Raw genomic sequence first — 19760 nt, forward strand, 5'->3', positions numbered from 1 at the left:
GTGGCTTGGCTGCGCTGAGTGTCTGTTTTCACTCTATAGGTGGTATTCAATTGTTTGAAAAGTCGGTTGGGTGTCTGTTTTTTCCTGTCTATTAGATATGTGGGTCTTATTCGCATAATTAAAGCTAGTAGCAACAAAACCACTTTTCTAGTGTACACTGATAAATGGGGTGTGGAACGTTTGTACAGCTGTGTGTAACGGAATCTGAATCTGCTTTGATGCAGCGTCCGCGGCTTTTCTTCACACCAAGTTCCGCTGTGCTTCATATGTGACTTTGTACCTATGACGTGTAAATCCAATTCATGTGCAGCTAAAGTGGCAGCCTGGTTCCTGTGGTACACTGAGCGGCTTATCGCTGTATCTGCAATGCAAGTAAGGCGCAAAATGTAACAAAAAGTTTGATACGCAACTCCTCTCAGTTGTGCCTGGCATCTCGTGCCATATGGCGCCCAGTAAGTAAGGACACATCGTAATCTGTGGTGAGGCACCAGAGTAGTGGGAGTGAGGCGCCTCCTCCTGGATGGGCAAGTAGATTCCGCATTGCAGTACAGAGTGCGCTCTCCTAACTGGCTGCTACTTCTGTGTCCCCCTGTTAGTGTCACATCGCGCCCACATCACTGCCATATTGAAGGCTCTCGCAGCAGTGCAGCCAGCTCCATCTCTCTCTCCCTTCTAGACTCAGAAGCAACAATATACTGAGATTTTTTTTTTTTTATAATAATTACATGAAAAAGCATTATACAATTAGCACAATGAGCTGTACACTGCATAAGAGGTGTGCATTATAATCCATCACCTTAATCATCCTTATGTCTTATGTTTTCATTCTTCACTAAACAGGTCTGTCCCACCTGGTTGGATCTCCCATGCTTCGGGCTTACATGCATGGCTATTTTATTGATATCCGGTTGTATCACAAGGTAATGGAAATGTTTACAGTCTCCGTATATGCACAAGTGACTTGGAGAAAGGGAGATGGCTGGAGGAATTGCTTTGCTGGATACATTACATTGGTTCTGTATATTTTGCCTCCTCAGGTGAAAGCCATGGTCAACCCATTTGCCTATGAAGAATACAAAAGGGAGAAGATCAGGCAAAAGATTGAAGAGACCCGGGCTCAGCGTGTGCAGATTAGGGTAAGTTCACAGGCCGTTGTAACACACCTACCTGCAAAGTACAGCGACATCACAGGCAATGGCTTCCCAGCTGTGCTGTTACAGGGTGTAATAATCCAGGCCATTGCTTTGGGGAGTGGTTTGTATCATCCAGCTGATCGTGCCTTAAGCTTTATCCCTAACATTGCTTCCAAGACGCCAAACATCTCAGTGGCTAAGGCCACATCTGTGGCTTCTGGCTTCAATCCCAGTGGCTGCGGCTTGTGAGATTGAACAAAAACTATTTGTACTGCGCTCCAAGGGGATGGGCGTTCATTCATCACGTAGCCAGTGATGATGTATCAACATGTTTGAATGTCGACATTTCGCTCTGGTGGCTCAGTGGTGACCAATCTTTTCTGGGAGGCAGCAGCGGTTCCTTCTGCATATTCTGGGTCCCAATGGACATGTGACTGTCACTTCAGGGTCATACCTCCAAATCGCCAGCGGTCTGGTAGCTCTTTGACCACTATCCTCAACCATAATCCCTACCCCTAATCCTCCCATCTGCAGCCTAACCCTAATGTAGACATTCTGACGATATAGACATTGTGGTATTGACATTTTGACAGTTGTTGTTTTTTCTTTTTTGACACATCCCACCCCAAGTCCTTTCTTCTAAATTGGCTGGCAGCATTGTGTCAGCGTTGTATGTGATATCTATAAAAAAAGGGTAATCATGTGCAGTATGTGCTGACTAGTACTCTGAGGAGTTTGGGAAAAGAGGGTACTTCTGTTTTACAACCATCATTCGGAAATGTTTGTGAAGAACACAATGTTTTACCCCCATGTGGTAGTGACCCTTCTGCCAATAATAATTCACTGTGTGCCTCTTCTCCCTCTTCCCTTTCTGTTTCAGAAACTGCCAAAGGTGAACAAAGAGCTTGCTTTCAAACTGTTAGAAGAAGAGGAGGAGGAGCGGCCTCTGCAAAAGAAAAAGCAGAAGGTGAGTCTCACTCTGGAATATATGATATGATAGTCACACGTGGCTGTGCTAAGAGTTAGGTAGTTCGTAGCAGTGGTGTGGTAGGTAGAATACTGCAGCAATAAGATACGTTACAAATCTATTCTAGTTTCTTTGTTAATAAAGAAGTAGAAACTCCTCACCCCACTCTCTCCATCAAAGTACAGTTTTGCCTTAGGCCATCACAACCTATCTGTTTTCAGTGTCTTAAGGGGGGTACTCACGGGAGAGATGTGTGCTGAGCGATCTTAACACAGACCGCTCAGCACACATCTCTCTCCCCGCTCAGCACAGCGCGATGTGCTAAGCGAGGGGGAAAGCCGCGGGGGGCCGCTCACTTCACACAACGGTGAAGTGAGCGACCCGCTAGATTGAGCCTGCATGCAGCTCAATCTAGCATCGGCGATAGCGATGCGCGGGGCCGCGCATCGCTATCGCTGGAGGGCATACACACGGCAGATCCGTGCTTAAAATCTAAGCAATCTAGCAAGATTGCTTAGATTTTAAGCACGGATCTCTCCGTGTGTACCCCCCTTAAGGCCCTCTAGACTTGTCAAAGCTTATTACTGGGCCTTTGCTGTTGTTACTACAATGAGTCCTTCTTGTGCCCAATACATTACTTTTAAAAGATGCTTTCAATTTTAATTTGTAACCTGTAGCTAGTAAAAATCACAAGTCTGGGGTCTAGACAGCCAAGGACTTAAATTCTTCCTTTTGAAGACTGATGCCTATTTATATGACTGGAAACTAAAATCTGCTTTGTTTTTCCTCTTTTTCTCCAGAAAATGCCGAACATTCTCAATGATGACCGATTCAAGGTCATGTTTGAGAATCCTGACTTCCAGGTGGATGAGCAGAGTGAGGAGTTCAGGCTGTTGAACCCTCTCGTGTCTAAAATCACCCAGAAGAGAAGGAAGAAGCTGAAGAACATGGAGATGCTGCAGGCCAAGGAGGTACAGAACCAAGTACAGGGTCTCTATCCGTGCAGTCACACTTGGCAAAAGTATCATGCTAGCTTCACTTGTATTGCATTTGTTAATATGGAAAACCAAAGGGATAGTTGCCTTTAACTGATCATGGTGTCAGATGGCTCAATGGTCCAACATCACACTGCCCCTTAAAGTAGACCCAGCAGGTGTCAGGACCTTCACCTTGTAATCTTAACGTTCATTCAAATGTGAAGTTCAAGGGGACAGGGCATCAGCCCCTGCTTGAAACCGATTGCATGATAAGAGGAGATAGGAGTTGCCACATTGGAACCATTAGAGGGATTTGGAACCCTGGTTGACTGCCGTAGGATTGTCCAAGCTATGAAGCTATGTGTACACTGCAGTTTCACCCAAAGTACATGTTTTAGTTTTGTGTAAAGTTATATTTTCAATCTACAGTGTTCAAAAAGTTTTTATTTTACGAGCATTGTCCGATCATTGCTGTGTGTTGTCATATGAAATAATATGTCCAAATTACCCTCCAGACCCCACTGCAAATGTCTATTACACAGGTGTCCTTTCCTTTTGTCCCATAGCAGATAAGGGATTAAATGTATCTGTCCTGTTTGGAAGTAAAGAGTGTTATAAATAGACTAAAATCTGCTTGTTTGTCATTTTATTTCTAATTCTGTCCCCAGGAGGAAGAGGAAGAGCCAGAAGGAAGACCGAGTGATGCAGAGAGCTCTGAAACGTCCGATGATGAAAAGGAATGGGTCGAAGAGGTCAGGAAACAGCGCAAGCTCTTACGCCAAGAGGAAAGAACCAGGTGGCAGGAAAGGGAGAAGGAGGACCAGCAAACGATTCTCAAGCCTCAGTTCTATGAGATAAAAGCTGGCGAGGAGTTCCGCAGCTTCCAGGATGCAGGCAAGAAGCAAAAGTTGATGAGGTAGGTGTGAGGATGTGACAAGTGGTTGTATAAACGAATTTAACTTGTTGTCTTCTACAACACCTGCTGACCTCCAATACATCTGGAGACCCACCTAGAATACTTGGTGTATATAGGATATATAATATTGATCTAGTAGTCCGTGTATATTAGTAGTTATGCCAATATTAGACTGGATATGCAGTTTAGTTCTCCTAGGAATCTCTCTACAAAATACTAACTGTATGGAAGTTAGATAGGTCAGTGATGAAGTTATCAACAAAAGGAAACACATTTACCGCAGCGAATTGATTCGCCGGGGGCTATTCAATTAGCTCTGATACCCGGCACTTATCAGGGATTATGCTTTGGGTGCGTCAGGCATGATAAGCAGCCCTTAAAACCTGCGATAACACATGGGTCCAGATACTTATTCTGTATCCCATGGGTTGTCCTACGAAAACGAGAGATTTTCTCCCAAAATAACCAGGCTTTAATTGAATAGCCCGATAATGACCATCAATCAAAAATCCCTCCCATTTTATTTATTTTTTCGGGGAGAAAATAATTGGGCTGATTAACCCCTTATGTCTACATTGAGCACATAGACAGTGATGAAATGTTGACATGTTAAAATGTCAACATATTGTCCATGGAGGTCCAGTGGTGACTTACCTGTTACCGACAGTCTTCCCTGTCCTGGTGGTCATGTGATCATCACTTACAGCTCAGACCTCCAATTCTCTGGGGTTCAACTGAGTATTTCTCCCTAATCCCTACAGCTAACTCTCCCACTCGCATCCTAACCCCGAAGATCAACATTCTGACAATGTCGGCACTTCACCTATTAACATTCTGACAATGTTGATATGTGGCCTGTCAACATTTAGGTGTTTACATGGTCATTGATGACCTTTTGACTATATCCTGACCATTGTGCTCCTGTACTTCCTGTGACAATATCTGCAAATTGAGTTTTCTAACTTTTGCAAGCCTGTTTGATCATCGGTTGATACAAGTCTGCATTTTCCTTTCTGTTATTAACAGAAATACACTCAAATTGTGGATAACCATTGGGTAATTTTAATTAGAACGCATTTGTGAAAACTGAGCAACTGTTGTAGAGATGGTTCAAAGCCACTGAATACAAGTTACAGGTTGAGGCTCCCATGTCTGAAATGCTTGGGACCAGAAGTATTTTGGATATCGGAGCTTTCTGTATTATGGAATATTTGCACACCATGATGAGATATCTTGGGGATGGGACCCAAGTCTAAACACGAAATGCAATTGTTTCATATACCTTATACACATAGCCTGAAGGTAATTTTACACAACATTTCTCTAACATCCTAGGGTATAATGGGATGGTCCAGTATCATGGGGTATAGATGGGGTCCATTGGAGCCTTGGCACTTTAAATTTCTTCAGTGTGCTGACTACTCCCCTCTATGCCCCTCCCGCAGACCCAGTTTTGAAAAATGTGCCATTTTGTGCATGAAACCATCAGAAAGTAACACTGAACCATCAGAAAGTAACAGTGTCACTATCTCACTGGAGAGTCCATCTACAGTAGAAGTCTGACACTTCTTAAGAAACATTTTCAAAGTCTGTAAATCCTCCCCCTTCAATAGTCCCCTCCCTGTAGGTAATGTGTGACCAGTATTTCTCTCAGATAAAAGGGACGTGGCTGATTATTTGGATATGGAGGATTTCTCATACTTTGGCATAGGGTTATTCTGCACCAGATCAACACAGGTTTCAGACTGACCGTAGGTTGATATGTTTTGAAGATCTATGCCTTTTTAAAGCTGCAATTATTTCACAAAAAATTGCTATTCATTTTTTTTCTAATTACACTTAAAAGCTCACTAAGTTGAGCTAGTGAGGTTGGCAAGGTCTCATTTTAAACCCTTTTTATAAGGTTTTATATGACCTATAATACAGCAGTATGTTTCCATATAAGTTAAAAATTTCAAAAACAAAATTTAGATTTTCTCAAAAAGGCAATATTTAATTTTTTTATTTTATTTTACATCTCAAAAATTGTTCATACCGTTAAGAAATCTCCAAAGTTTTATTATGGGATCACATGCTATAAGAGCTTTCATTTTTGAGTGGTTCATGAAAATTGTATTTAAAATTCAACAAACAATATTTTTTCCAGTTCACTGCATTAGAGCACAGGTTCTCAAACTCTGTCCTCAGAACCCCACACGGTTCATGTTTTGCAGGTCTCACAGAATCGCAAGTGAAATAATTACCTCCACCTGTGGACCTTTTAAAATGTGTCAGGGAGTAATAAATGCACCTGCTGGATTACCTGGAAAACGTTGACTGGGGTCCTGAGGACCGAGTTTGAGAACCTGTGCATTAGAGGAATGCCCCTTCCTCTTCAGGTGTGTTTGGTAGATGAGATTCTACAGATAGCGCCTGATCCCACTTCTGTTCAGGCGCGCAAACTTAACTGAAAGATACTCCATGAAGAAATAACTTCAGTTGTGTTGAATGGGCTCGACTTTTACATTTTCCTGGTCCACTACGAATGGTCAAGGGACAGGATAGGTTTAGGTGGGCTTTAAATAGTGAAGAAAAGCTCATTGGTCTCGAAGTTAAGTCCACCCAAACCTAACCTGTCCCTGAACCATTTATCACATTTGATAAAGCGGAGTGTTTAATTACAGAGGCGTATCAGACTGGGAGAGTGTGTGCTGGGAGCAGGAAGGAACAGCAACTTGGACAGTGGGTGCTGGGAGGGAGAGTCACAGCAGACTGGGAGCAACACTGTACTCACAAGAGAGAGCCTCAGTCACCCGGCTATCATTGGACCAGGGCTCAAACTACTGCACAATTCTCCCATCTGTGCTGTATTACAAGGGAAAAACAAAAACTAAGCTAGGATTTCAGCTTCAATGGGCTCTGCTGAAGGCCTGGGAAGTATAATCTGAGTCTATCAGTACTCTCAAGTCCCTACCTCTGTCAGGGGATGTCTCATTTGGACCAGAGCTGGCCAAGATTATTAGGCAGACTATGGAGGGAAAGATGTACTTTCTGACCATTAATGTTTCAACGTTCTAAGGGGGTTCAGTGTGCAGAAGTCAATCCCGCCCCCCTCCTGTTGTTCTCTGCCCGCCCCACTCCCGTGCTTCCTTATAACTGTATTAGATAAACATATTGCAACGCTTTAGAGCATGTTTTAATATGCCTTTTATATTTAGCTGTGGTAACCAGAGTAGCATTGTTTTCCTGTTACACTGTGATAATAACTCTCTCACAAAGCTGCATGTAGCACTTTGACGGACTCACTGTGTGGCATGTCATGTTACACTAACTGAATACGTTCAGCTCTATAATGTTAACGCCCAGTCTGCTGAGCCAGCTTTAAGTGTTATAAAATGCAGCACAGGTGCCACAAATCCCATATAGTGCTGTCTGTTGCTGCTGACTCCGTGTCAGCCGCAGTCCTGCTGACCGACCATAAACTCTCCTAGAAGTGACTGAGACAGCTGATATGTGGGGAAACATGTCCGTGCAGGAACCTCAGTGCTTTTGGGAAATGCTGGGAGAATAATGGTCCAGTGGCAAATTAAAGCAAAACTGTACCCTTTGTACATAAAGTAGATGGTAAATTATAGGCTGCAAAGTCTTCTTTTTTATGTTTAAATCAAACAGCAGTATAGTATTATATTTAACGTCTTATATTTATATTTAACGTCTTGCACCTCCTTTTTATTTTTTGTTGCATTTTAAAACCTTTTTATACAGCAACAACGTATTATGCAGTGTGTTACAGAGATTAGTTATTCACATCAGCCACTACTAGAATGTTATTTGAGGGGGGAGAAATCCAGAGCACACATAGGAAAGCCAAACAAACATGGGGGATACAGACATACTGTGTGCCACACAGATAATGCCATGGTTACAGTGGAACCCATGAGGCAAGTATGCTAACCACTGTGCCACCCAAGTATGAGGCCAGTATGCTAGCCACTGTGCCACACAAGTATGAGGGAAGTATGCTAACCACTGTGCCACCCAATTATGAAGGCAGTATGCTAACTACTATGCCACCCGGGTGTGGTATGGTATGCCGGCGGCCGGGCTCCCGGCGACCAGCATACCGGCGCCGGAAGGCTGACCGCCGGCATACCGACAGTGTGACGAGCGCAAATAAGCCCCTTGCGGGCTTGCTGCGCTCGCCACGCTGCGGGCACGGTGGCGCGCTATGCGCTCCACGCTATTTATTCTCCCTCAAGGGGGGTCGTGGACCCCCACGAGGGAGAAAAACTATCGGGATTCCGGCGCCGGTATACTGTTCGCCGGATCCCGACATTCGGCAACCTGAAGACCACCCGTGCCACCCAATGTGTTAACAGTAAACTATCCTCCCACTAGCAGCTTCCGTATGTTGCTGACGAGAACTTTTGGTCACTGCCTGATCGATGCCTGTCGTATTATCCGTGTGCTCTGCATACAGTTAGCAGGGTCTGTCTACACTTTCCCGACTATTTGGGTACAAGCCGTAAACAGAATTAAAAAATAAATGATTAAATAAAATGTTTATATTATGCACAGTATTAAAGTCCTTCAGGTTATCCATCTCCAATATAATAGCCCAGATCTGTGACTCTGTGCCTGTGTGTATAACGCTGGGCGTGGCTAGGAGCTCTCATTGGGTTAACAGCAGGTCTATCACACCCAGTCCACATCTGATTGGCCGAGAAACGCCCTCCCACACCGGTTACATCCAATGGGTGGCTCTGCTGTGTGTTCCCAGAGCAGGATTAATAATGGGGCTGATGGAGCTGCAGCTCCAGGTCCACACCCCAAAATAGGCCCACTGCATCTGCAGCAACATACCCTACAACAATTTACACATAAAAATCGGTACAAATTTGAAAGGGGTGCGTGGTCACGGGTACAGTGGCGTAACCACACCCCTTTTCCTATACTTTCAATGGAAGTTTGGAGAGCCAAAAATCAGACCAGAAAAAAAAAGGTACTGCACCTGCCAAAAAGGTACAGTTGGAGGGTATGCCACTGCATTTGCAGCAAGTCTCTGCGCTGTAGATAGGGGGAAAAAAATCCTTTTACTGCAGCATCCTATATCCTGCTGCCAGTCCGCCTGCCCCCTCCGGCATAAACAGTCCCCACTACCTAGCCGCAGCGCAGGTGGAACAAAAGCTGCTACGGCCACCGGCATAGATGTGTATGAAAACAGGAAAGCAGCGCAGCGGAAGGCTTTCATAGCCCTCACTGATCTGCAGACTCTCGGAGCCTCCTCTGCGCGTGATGTCACAGAAGTGCCTCCCTGCCACAGCCGCGCCCAGATCCCCAGAGGCCATGACTCCGCAACACAGCACCTGGGCTAATGGCCTGGAAGCCCCGAGATGGCTAATGTAACGGATAGAGTGGTTGATATCGCGGAGGGTAATGTCTGGACGCTGAAGCAATGTAAAAGGTGACAGTGCTGTGCAGTGCAGTGTCACTGACACTGCACAGCACTCTCACCTTTTACATTGATTCAGCGAGTCAGTCAGTTCTGCCAGCCAGTCACTATTGTTAGCGCCGGTGTCCCAACGCGCCGCATTACAGGGAAGTAGACACACTAAATAAACTACACCTCCCAGCAGCCCTTAGCACCAAAACGTTCCTGCCCTAAGGCCTGCTGGGTGCTGTAGTTTATTGAGAGCATCTTATTTCTTGTAATGTGGCGCGTTCGGAAACCAGTGCTAACAATAGTGACTGACTGCTTGGCTGCTGTGCGAGTCTCCGGGAGAGTCACTGCCAAAGGGAGGACAGCAGCTTAGCTGCTTCCAGGAGGAGAAGCAGGAGAAGCATTACCCGCCCCTCCCCCACCCGCAGCACCCACCCCCACCCACCGCACCCATCCCTCCCCCACCTGCTGCACCCCTGCACCCGCAGTGGCTCTGGACCCCCACCCGCAGCACTCACGCACCAGCCCCTCCTCCACCCACGGCACCTCCGCACCAGCCCCTCCTCCACCCACGGCACCTCCCCCACCTTCGTTCGGGTTCTCGGCTGTCGGGATTCCGGAGCCGGGATGGTTACCCAATTTGAGATGCCGTTGTTGGTATTCTGAATAGTATCGGATTCTGGTGTGTGTATTCTGACTACCGGGATCCCGACAGCCGGGATCCTTACCGGATCCCGTTTTCACTATTGTGTAGTGACCTTGAAAGAAACTGAGGTATGTATATGATCTCTGTGACATTAGGGAGAGAAGCAATAAAGGACAGACCAGAAGCTTGACAGACTGTGCACTGAAAGTTGGTGTTTTGATCATGCTTCTGCGGAACTTGACTTCACCCAAGTTATGTAACGGAACAATTCTCCTTTTCAATTCCAGCAACTGCAGTTTCCTGTGAGCATCTGCTTCGGTATGGTGATCAACAAGTCACCGAAGCAAACGCTCAGGGCTGCAAGCGTAGATCTCAGGACCAGCTGCTTCTCCCATGGGCAGCTCTACGTGGCTTGTTCACGAGTTAGTAGCCACAAGCATCTTTTTTTGTTAATCCCTGAAAGAAAAACTGTAAATTATTGTTTACAAAGCAATTTTGTGATCAATATGTACTATATAAAATATGCATCACTACTGTCTTTGTAAAATTAAATTTCGCTAAGCAATAACAAACATCCACGCGAACGAAGCCACGAGCAAACACTAGTTGTATATTAAAATGGTTCAATCTAAACAATTTTGTAGTGTTTAAAATCTTAAGACCTCAAGTTATGCATTATCATAATATGACGGCTGCTTTTTCTGACTCATTGTCCTTCCGTTTGTTTTGCCAATGTCGGAACATCTCGACCTTGAATTTTTTTTTTATTGCTATTTTGTTACTCGGTTGTAGAGTCTAACTAGCGAAATGCTAAAAGGGAAAAAAAAAATCTGTTCTTGGAAAATTCAATTTATGTTTTTTGCTAAGCACCAGGTCGCTCATTAAAGTACGGTCCACACCATAATTATCAAAAAAGGACAGATGGGAAACAAATGAGTGTGTGCTGCAGATATAGCATCACAATACTGTAATATTGCCGGTCATTAACCCTTACAACGTCAATGGTTAAATTTCAGCTTCTCAGGTCAATCGCAGAAGACTGCAGACCATTTAGATAATGTTGAAACCTCCAGTCTTTGCTTTCTAAATGTGGAGAGGAGGAGGCGGCGGCGCTAAATCTGTTTAAGCGTTTTGCCCCCTAAACTTCGTCATCGTTATACATCTTGAGCGTATTGAAGACTTGAAGTAGGAAGACCACATAGTTTAAAAATAACACAATCTAAAATGTTCTTTCATTGTATGATTATGGTACTTATTAGCTGAGCTCAGCTCTTATTAGGCTGCCGAAGAAGCGGACAGACTGTGCTCACTGTCCTTTCACTTGTAATGAATAATGTCTGAGTGATCTGGAACCGGCCGGCAGGAGAGCGGATGTGTATGTGTGTTGCAGCTGAAATCCATTCTCATAGTGAGAGTGGGCAAACGGGAATTCTTTATGATAAAAAGCAGTTCATAAATGATTAAGAGAGGAAAAGAAGATGATGGCCAGAGCGGACACTGACAAAAGAGCAGTGCAGAGGGCAGACGGATGAAAACAAAAACCCTTTTTACTGACAAATAACCAAAACTTAATATGATGAGAGGACGTCAGCTATTTGAGTTTTTTTTTTTCCTCTTAGGAATTATTAGCTTTGAGTCATACTTTATAAAAAAAATTAAAAATAAATAAATATTTTACGTATGTTCATCCACTGCATTTATCTCTGTCGTTTCAAGTCTTAGTTGACACGAACAACAGATGCAGTAACTAAACAGTATGGGGCATATTCATTTAGCCGCGTGGCTTACTGCTGGCTTGTAGCAGTGCCAGGTGCTATTCAGTTGCAGCCCATGGTGAGCCTGCAGACTCCATCTACCAAGGATTTCTGTTCACACCCTCCTGAGGTGCAGAAATCTGCTGCGAGTAGAATCTGTGGGTAAACATGCATTAGCTGTGTACTTACAGTTGGAGGAATTGGGCTTAAACTTGAGTAACTCCGGATGTTAAAGCTCGAGCTATCCTCCAATGCCCCTTAGTGTCTGTTACAGTTGTATACTTTGTCATTGTATTGGGAGACATTGGCGATGTCTATACTCCATACCTGCAGGGACTCTAGTTGAAGTGCCCTGCAGGGTGGGACCTTATTTGTTGTCAGGCAGCATTCGTTTTCTTTCTAATCAACAGATGGGATAAGGTTTGACGGTAAAGAACCTCCGTTGAGACAGCTCTTCTTCATATGGGATTAGATGGTGCAGACAACTGACATCCAACTACGGGGTTGGGGAGAGGTCACGCTTCAGGCTCATTTGCAGCTTCTTTGGAACCAAGAATTTTAATCTGTGTACAAGAGCTAAGGGCATCTCTTGAGAGGAAAGGAAGGATAAACAAAGTCAGACAATACCATGACAGTGGCATGCCTAAAGCACAGGGGGCAACAAGGAATCACATGTTTTTTTTTCAACAGACAGGTGGGTCTTAATCCTTGGAATAGACCCTTCACCCAGCACTCTGTCTTCAGCTGGTGGAAAGGTGGGCTCAACCAGACATGGACCTGAGCTGAACTGCAATGCCCAGTTTTTGTGCCAGGACTTGGGTTCTGAGGGCGTTTCTGCTCTATACCACGTTGGCACTATTGGACTTTAGTCTCATTTACGTTACTGACCTGCATTGACAATGCTTGCAAGGGTACAAGAGGAATTAAAAAGTGAAGCAACAAACTGGCCACATAGGGAGTGGTACAACGACTTTCTCAATATGGCTGAGTCTCTGCCTGGTGTTGAATGTCTAACAGCATCCTTCTTTGGATCCACTTGAGACATGGAGTTCCTCACTTCCATGTTTTTATTTTGGCAATCTACTGCTTGGGGAGTTATATGTTTTGTAAGTCTCCTTTTATACTTTCTATGAGCTCCAGGTTGTCCTCTGGACCAGGCCTACTTTTCAGTGGTCTCTCAGTTTAGTCAATATAGCGATTGCAACTTTAGGCCATCTTAGTCTGTTTTCATTTGTTGTATTTGGTCAGGCTTTGAGGACTTATGTTCAGGGTACAAATGATGTCTGCAAGACTAACTGTAGGATATCTTAGTTCTGTATGATAGTCAGAAAATGGGTTGGCCAGCCTTTATTCAGTCCATGGTACTAGGTGCATCTTCGGGCTTACAGAGGGACTGGGCAGCCTGTTCCTGAAAATCTCAAGGCACATTCTACCAGATCAATATGCGCCTCTTGGCAGTATTGCATTGGGCCCCAGCTGGCCAGCTGTTAAGGGCTACACCTCATTGTCTGATGTACATTTACAAAATTCTAAAGGTTTCCAGAGTTTGTATCTCTGGATGCCAGTTTTGTAAGGAAGGTGCTGTGCACAGTTTCCGCTGAACGTATCCAACCTTAGATTCTGCTTTATGACATTCACAGTGACTCAAGTGTCCTCCAATAGGATGAAAAAGCCGATTTTTAGACTTACTGTAAGTTAAATCCTTTTTCTTTGAGTCCATTGAGGTACACTGAGCACTATGTTACTGTTCTCTATGTGTTTGTTTGATCTAGAAGGCGGATGTTCTGTTCCTGTTCCTTGTTTGTTTTTATCTCCTGACATTTGGGGCCTGCTTAAACAGAACTAGAGTGCTTGAAGGCTCAGTGTGAACGGTGGAGGAGTTACAGTTCCCACATTCCTGGTTCCACCATTATACCCCAATATATGATGTCTACCTAGACCAGTACTCTTTAAATTTATGAAAATACATTTAAATGTGTATTAAAATCTTCTTTTGTATTCCTAAATCTCCTTTTGATGCTGGGCATATTCTGGTAGCTGCGAATACTCTTACTTAAGTATTAGTGAGAGCGTAAACAGGCCATGTACTGTCTGTAGCATACTGAAGTGTAACAGCCAGCTATGTCAGTTCATTGGCTGTGAATGATTACACGAGCTCTGTGTTCATTAAAGGCTGTGCTAATAGCAATAGCTCCCTAGAAGGTACAGAACAGATAAACTGTAAGAAGTTGGTGCACCCTGGGCAAAGGTCCATTATGTTGGACATTCCTTTTCCCTGTACCTATCGGCTAGCGAGCAGTAATCCCATAACTAGATGAAAGATAGTGTTGCAAGGCAAAATATATATATTTTTTTCTTTTTTTTTCTTCTTTTTTTTTCTTTTTCTTCCATCTTTGATCTGTACAGTTATAATTTTTTTGTAACCATTTAGTTATGAATAGCGGTATGTTAGAGCTGTAGCCTTTAAGGTTTACTGTTAGAACTTGGGTCTTGTTCTGTTTGGGCTTAGATCCTGGAAAATTTGGATCTTGGCTCTCAGTAAATGGTAGGGTTAAAGGTATGGTTGCAAGGGCAATAGATTAGTAGTATCCTGTATAGGTTATTTTTTTTTCTTTTCTTTTTTTAACCCAAGAATGAAGCAGGTAGATTTTTTATTTTCCTCTTACGTCCTAGAGGATGCTGGGGTCCACATTAGTACCATGGGGTATAGACGGGTCCACTATTTGAAAAATTCTGGGAAACCCCGGGGGGAAAAATCCAGATCCCCAAGAGGGTTCTGGTTGCTTTTCCCTTCCCTGAGGAGGATAGATAAAGATGGGAAAACCCACCCATAGTTGACACATCTGTCTCCAGACTGCCAAAAAAGGTGGTTTTACCTGTCCCTGGATCTACCGCGTTAAAAGAACCAGCTGATCGTAAGATTGACTCTACGCTCAAATCCATATACACTGCTTCAGGGGTGGCATTAAGGCCTACTATTGCCTATGCATGGATCTCAAAAGCTATAGTTAAGTGGTCAGGCACGTTACTAGAAGATTTAGATACAATGGATAGAAGTGACATACAGGATTCTGCGGGGTTCATGGTGGAATCCATGAAGGACCTGGGTACGCTGAATGCACGGCTATCTTCCATGTCTGTCTCAGCTCGCATGGGGACTCTGGCTACGCCAATGGTCGGCAGACGCGGAATCCAGGAGAAGTGTGGAGAACCTACCCTACACAGGTCAGGCTCTATTTGGGGAAGCTTTGGATGCATGGATTTGGAGGTCGAGAGACCCGCAAGCAGTGGCGGTGGACGCTCTGGTGTCTCCGTGGGTGTTCCAGTCGGTGTACATGCTTCCTCCACTTCCACTCATTCCAATGATTCTAAAGCTCATAAGGAGAACAAGAGTTCAGGCAATACTCATTGCTCCAGACTGGCCAAGAAGGGCTTGGTACGCAGATCTTCTGGGGCTACTGCTGGAAGATCCGAGGCCTCTTCCTCTTCGGGAAGACCTGTTACAACAGGGGCCGTTCGCTTATCAAGACTTACCGATGCTACGTTTGACGGCATGGAGGTTGAATGCCAGATATTTGCCCGGAAAGGCATTCTGAACAAGGTTATTCCTACCCTGATACAGGCTAGGAAAGGAGTAACGTCTAAACATTACCATCGCATTTGGAAAAAGTATGTATCTTGATGTGAATCCAAGAAGTTTCCTACGGTGGAGTTTCAACTGGGACGGTTTCTCCTCTTCCTGCAAACAGGTGTGGATATGGGCCTGAGGTTGGGATCCGTAAAGGTCCTGATTTCAGCCTTATCCATTTTCTTCCAGAAACAGCTGGCTTCCCTCCCTGAGGTTCAGACTTTTTTGAAAGGGGTTCTGCACATCCTGCCTCCCTTTGTGCCACCTACGGCACCCTGGGATCTTAACGTGGTCTTATAGTTCCTCTAATCTAAATGGTTCAAGCCTCTACAGGAGGTTGAGGTCAAGTTTCTCACGTGGAAGGCTGTCACTTTGTGGCCTTTGTTTCGGCTCGTCATGTGTCTGAGTTGGGGGCTTTGTCTTGTAAAAGCCCCTATTTAAACTTCCATGAAGATAGAGCTGAGCTCCGGACACATCAGCAGTTCCTTCCAAAGGTTGTGTCAGCTTTTCATATCAACCATCCTATTGTGATGCCAGTTGCTACTGACTCCTCAATTCCGTCAAAGCCCTTGGATGTTGTAAGTGCTCTGAAAATCTATGTGAAGAGGACTGCTCGTCACAGAAAATCGGACTCTGTTTGTCCTGTATGATCCCAAGAAACTTGGGTGTCCTGCTTCTAAGCAGACGATCTCTCGCTGGATCAGGTTCACTATCCAGCATGCGTATTCTACGGCAGGACTGCCGTGTCCAAAATCTGTTAATGGCCCACTCTAATCGTAAGGTGGGTACTTCTTGGCCGGCTGCCCGGGGTGTCTCGGCTTTACAGCTTTTCCGAGTGGCTACTTGGTCTGGGTCGAACACGTTTGCAAAATTCTACAGGTTCGATACTTTGGCCTCTGAAGACCTTAAGTTTGGTCAATCAGTTCTGCAGGAGCCTCCGCGCTCTCCCTCCCGTTCTGGAAGCTTTGGTACATCCCCATGGTACTAATGTGGACCCCAGCATCCTCTAGGACGTAAGAGAAAATAGGATTTTAATTACCTACTGGTAAAGGCCAGCGCTTCGTTATCCTGCAGTGGTTACTTAATTCAGTACTGCTTTGTTCTTAGTTAAGTACTGCGTTATTACTTGGTTCAGTAATGTTATTCAGCTGTTGCTGACTTTTCAAGCTAGTTAGCTTGTTTGCCTTGTATGTGTGAGCTGGTATGAATCTCGCCACTATCTGTGTAAATTCCTTCTCTCGAAGTTGTCCGTCTCCTCGGGCACAGTTTCTAGACTGAGTCTGGTAGGAGGGGCATAGAGGGAGGAGCCAGCCCACACTATCAAAGTCTTAAAGTGCCAGTGGCTCCTAGTGGACCCGTCTATACCCCATGGTACTAATGTGGACCCCAGCATCCTCTACTGACTGCGAGAAAAGGATTTACCGGTAGGTAATTAAAATACTATTTATTTTTCTCTAACGTCCTTGAGGATGCTGGGACTCCGTAAGGACCATGGGAAATAGACGGGCTCCGCAGGAGATAGGGCACTTTAAGAAAGCTTTTGACTCTGGGTGTGCACTGGCTCCTCCCTCTATGCCCCTCCTCCAGACCTCAGTTTTACAATGTGCCCAGAGCAAGATGGGTGCACTGCAGAGAGCTCTCCAGAGTTCTCTGCCTAGAAGCATTTTTGTTTGGATTTTTTTTTCTACCTTTTACTACTTTTTCACAGGGAGCACTGCTGGCAATAGGCTCCCTTTATCGAGGGACTGAGGAGAGAGGAGCAGACCTTCTTGTCAAAGATAGGCTCTGCTTCCTCGGCTACTGGACACCATTAGCTCCAGAGGGGGTGAACGCAGGTTCTTACTGGGCATCCACCCCCCGGAGCCGCGCCGCCATTCTCCTCACAGAGCTAGAAGTACAGAAGACAGAAGTCGTCAGGCGGCAGAAGCCTTCAGCTTCACTGAGGTAACGCACAGCACTGCAGCTGTGCGTCATTGCTCCCATACACCTCACATACTCCGGTCACTGTAAGGGTGCAGGGCGCAAGGGGGGGCGCCGTGGGCAGCAATATAAACCTCTGCATGGTAAAAAGACTATATACATGTACAGGTGGGCTCTGTACATGTATATAAAAGAGCCCCCGCCATATTTTACTAAGTTTGAGCGGGACAGAAGCCCGCCGCCGAGGGGGCGGGGCTTCTCCCTCAGCACTCACCAGCGCTATTTTTCTCCACAGCACTGCTGAGAGGAAGCTCCCCGGACTCTCCCCTGCTTACACACGGTGAAAGGGTGCTTAAAAGAGAGGTGGGGCACATAATTGGCGGTTTACATATTATACAGCGCTGCTGGGGAAAAACATTTTGTGTTGGTCTCCAGGGTTATTGCGCTGGGGGGGGTGCTGGCATACTCTCTCTCTGTCTCTCCAAAGGGCCTTGACAGGGATACTGTCTTCAGGAAAGGGGTTCCCTGTGTGCGTGTGTGTGAAGTGTGTCGGTACGCGTGTGTCGACATGTTTGACGAGGAAGGCTCGCTTAATGTGGAGGGGGAGTGCTTGAATGTCAGGTCGCCGTCGGCAACGCCGACACTGGAATGGGTGGATATGCTGAATGTCTTGAATGCAAATGTCAATCTATTGCATAAAAGATTAGACAAGGCAGAAGCTAGGGATCAGTCAGGTAGCCAGTCCATGCCTGTCCCTGGGGCGCCAGGTCCTTCGGGGTCTCAGAAGCGCACCATATCCCAGATCGATGACACAGGTACCGACACAGATACTGACTCTAGTGTCGACTATGAAGATGCAAAATTACAGCCAAAGGTGGCTAAGGGTATACGGTACATGATTATTGCCATTAAAGAGGTTTTGCATATTACTGAGGAACCCCCTGTCCCTGACACGAGGGTACACATGTATAAAGGGAAAAAAGCCTGAAGTCACTTTTCCATCCTCATTTGAATTAAGTGACTTGTGCGAAAAGGCTTGGGAATCTCCGGATAGGAGACCACAAGTTCCCAAAAGGATTCTCATGGCGTATCCTTTTCCACAAACTGATAGGATACGCTGGGAATCTTCGCCAAAAGTTGACAAGGCGCTGACACGTTTGTCCAAAAAGGTGGCACTGCCTTCTCAGGATACTGCTTCCCTCAAGGAACCTGCTGATCGCAGGCAGGAAATTACCTTAAAGCACATTTACAATCATTCCGGTACTATTGCTCGACATGCTATGGCGTCGGCCTGGGTTTGTAGTGCGGTTGTGGCATGGGCAGATTCCTTATCTACGGAAATTGACACCTTAGATAGGGACGTCATTCAAATGACCATAGAGCATATCAGAGATGCTGCCTTGTATATGAGGGATGCTCAGAGAGACATTTGTTTATTAAGCTCCAGAATAAATGCTATGTCTATTTCTGCTAGGCGGCTCTTGTGGACCCGACAGTGGACGGGAGATGCCGATTCAAAGCGGCATATGGAGTCCTTGCCTTACAAAGGGGTGGAGTTGTTTGGAGACGGCCTCTCGGATCTTGTCTCTACGGTTACGGCTGGTAAGTCGAATTTCTTACCTTATGTCCCCCCGCAGCATACAAAAAAGGCACCTCATTATCAAATGCAGTCCTTTCGTTCCAATAAAAACAAGAAGGTACGTGGATCATCCTTTGTTGCCAGAGGGAAAGGCAGGGGAAAAAAGCTGCACACAGCTAGTTCCCAAGAGCAGAAGTCCTCCCCTGCGTCTGCAAAGTCCACCGCATGACGCTGGGGCTTTCCGAGGGAAGACAGATCTGGTAGGGGCTCGTCTTCGATTTTTCAGCCAAGTCTGGGTTCACTCGCAGGTGGATCCCTGGGCCTTAGAGATTGTTTCTCAGGGATACAGGCTGGAATTCGAAGACTTGCCTCCTCGACGATTTTTCAAATCGGCTCTGCCGGCTTCCCCGTCAGAGAGGGAGCTAGTGTTGGCAGCAATCCAAAAATTGTTTATTCAACAGGTGATTGTCACGGTTCCTCATCTCCAGCAAGGAGAGGGATATTACTCAACCCTGTTTGTGGTCCCGAAACCGGACGGTTCAGTCAGACCCATTTTAAACCTGAAATCTCTGAACCTGTACTTGAATAGGTTTAAGTTCAAAATGGAATCACTCAGGGCGGTCATCGCCAGCCTGGAGGGGGGGGGATTGGATGGTGTCCCTGGACATAAAGGATGCTTACCTTCATGTTCCGATATTCCCCCCGCATCAGGCGTTCCTGAGATTTGCAGTGCAGGACTGTCACTACCAATTTCAGACGTTGCCGTTTGGGCTTTCCACGGCTTCGAGAATTTTCACCAAGGTAATGGCGGAAATGATGGT

The 19760-nt window shown here is 45.5% G+C and overlaps 1 protein-coding gene across 1 annotated transcript in view; it reads left to right on the forward strand.

The window, feature by feature from the left end:
• The window catches only part of NOL10 (nucleolar protein 10), a 163150-nt gene that overhangs the window by 123990 nt on the left and 19400 nt on the right, over nucleotides 1-19760 (forward strand). The window contains exons 15-19 of the mRNA XM_063915418.1: nucleotides 841-920; nucleotides 1038-1136; nucleotides 2014-2100; nucleotides 2901-3071; nucleotides 3746-3993. Of these exons, the coding sequence (XP_063771488.1) occupies nucleotides 841-920; nucleotides 1038-1136; nucleotides 2014-2100; nucleotides 2901-3071; nucleotides 3746-3993 (685 nt within the window). The remainder of the gene's footprint in view (nucleotides 1-840; nucleotides 921-1037; nucleotides 1137-2013; nucleotides 2101-2900; nucleotides 3072-3745; nucleotides 3994-19760) is intronic.

Source organism: Pseudophryne corroboree, chromosome 4 (assembly GCF_028390025.1).
Source record: "Pseudophryne corroboree isolate aPseCor3 chromosome 4, aPseCor3.hap2, whole genome shotgun sequence".
NCBI lineage: Eukaryota > Metazoa > Chordata > Amphibia > Anura > Myobatrachidae > Pseudophryne > Pseudophryne corroboree.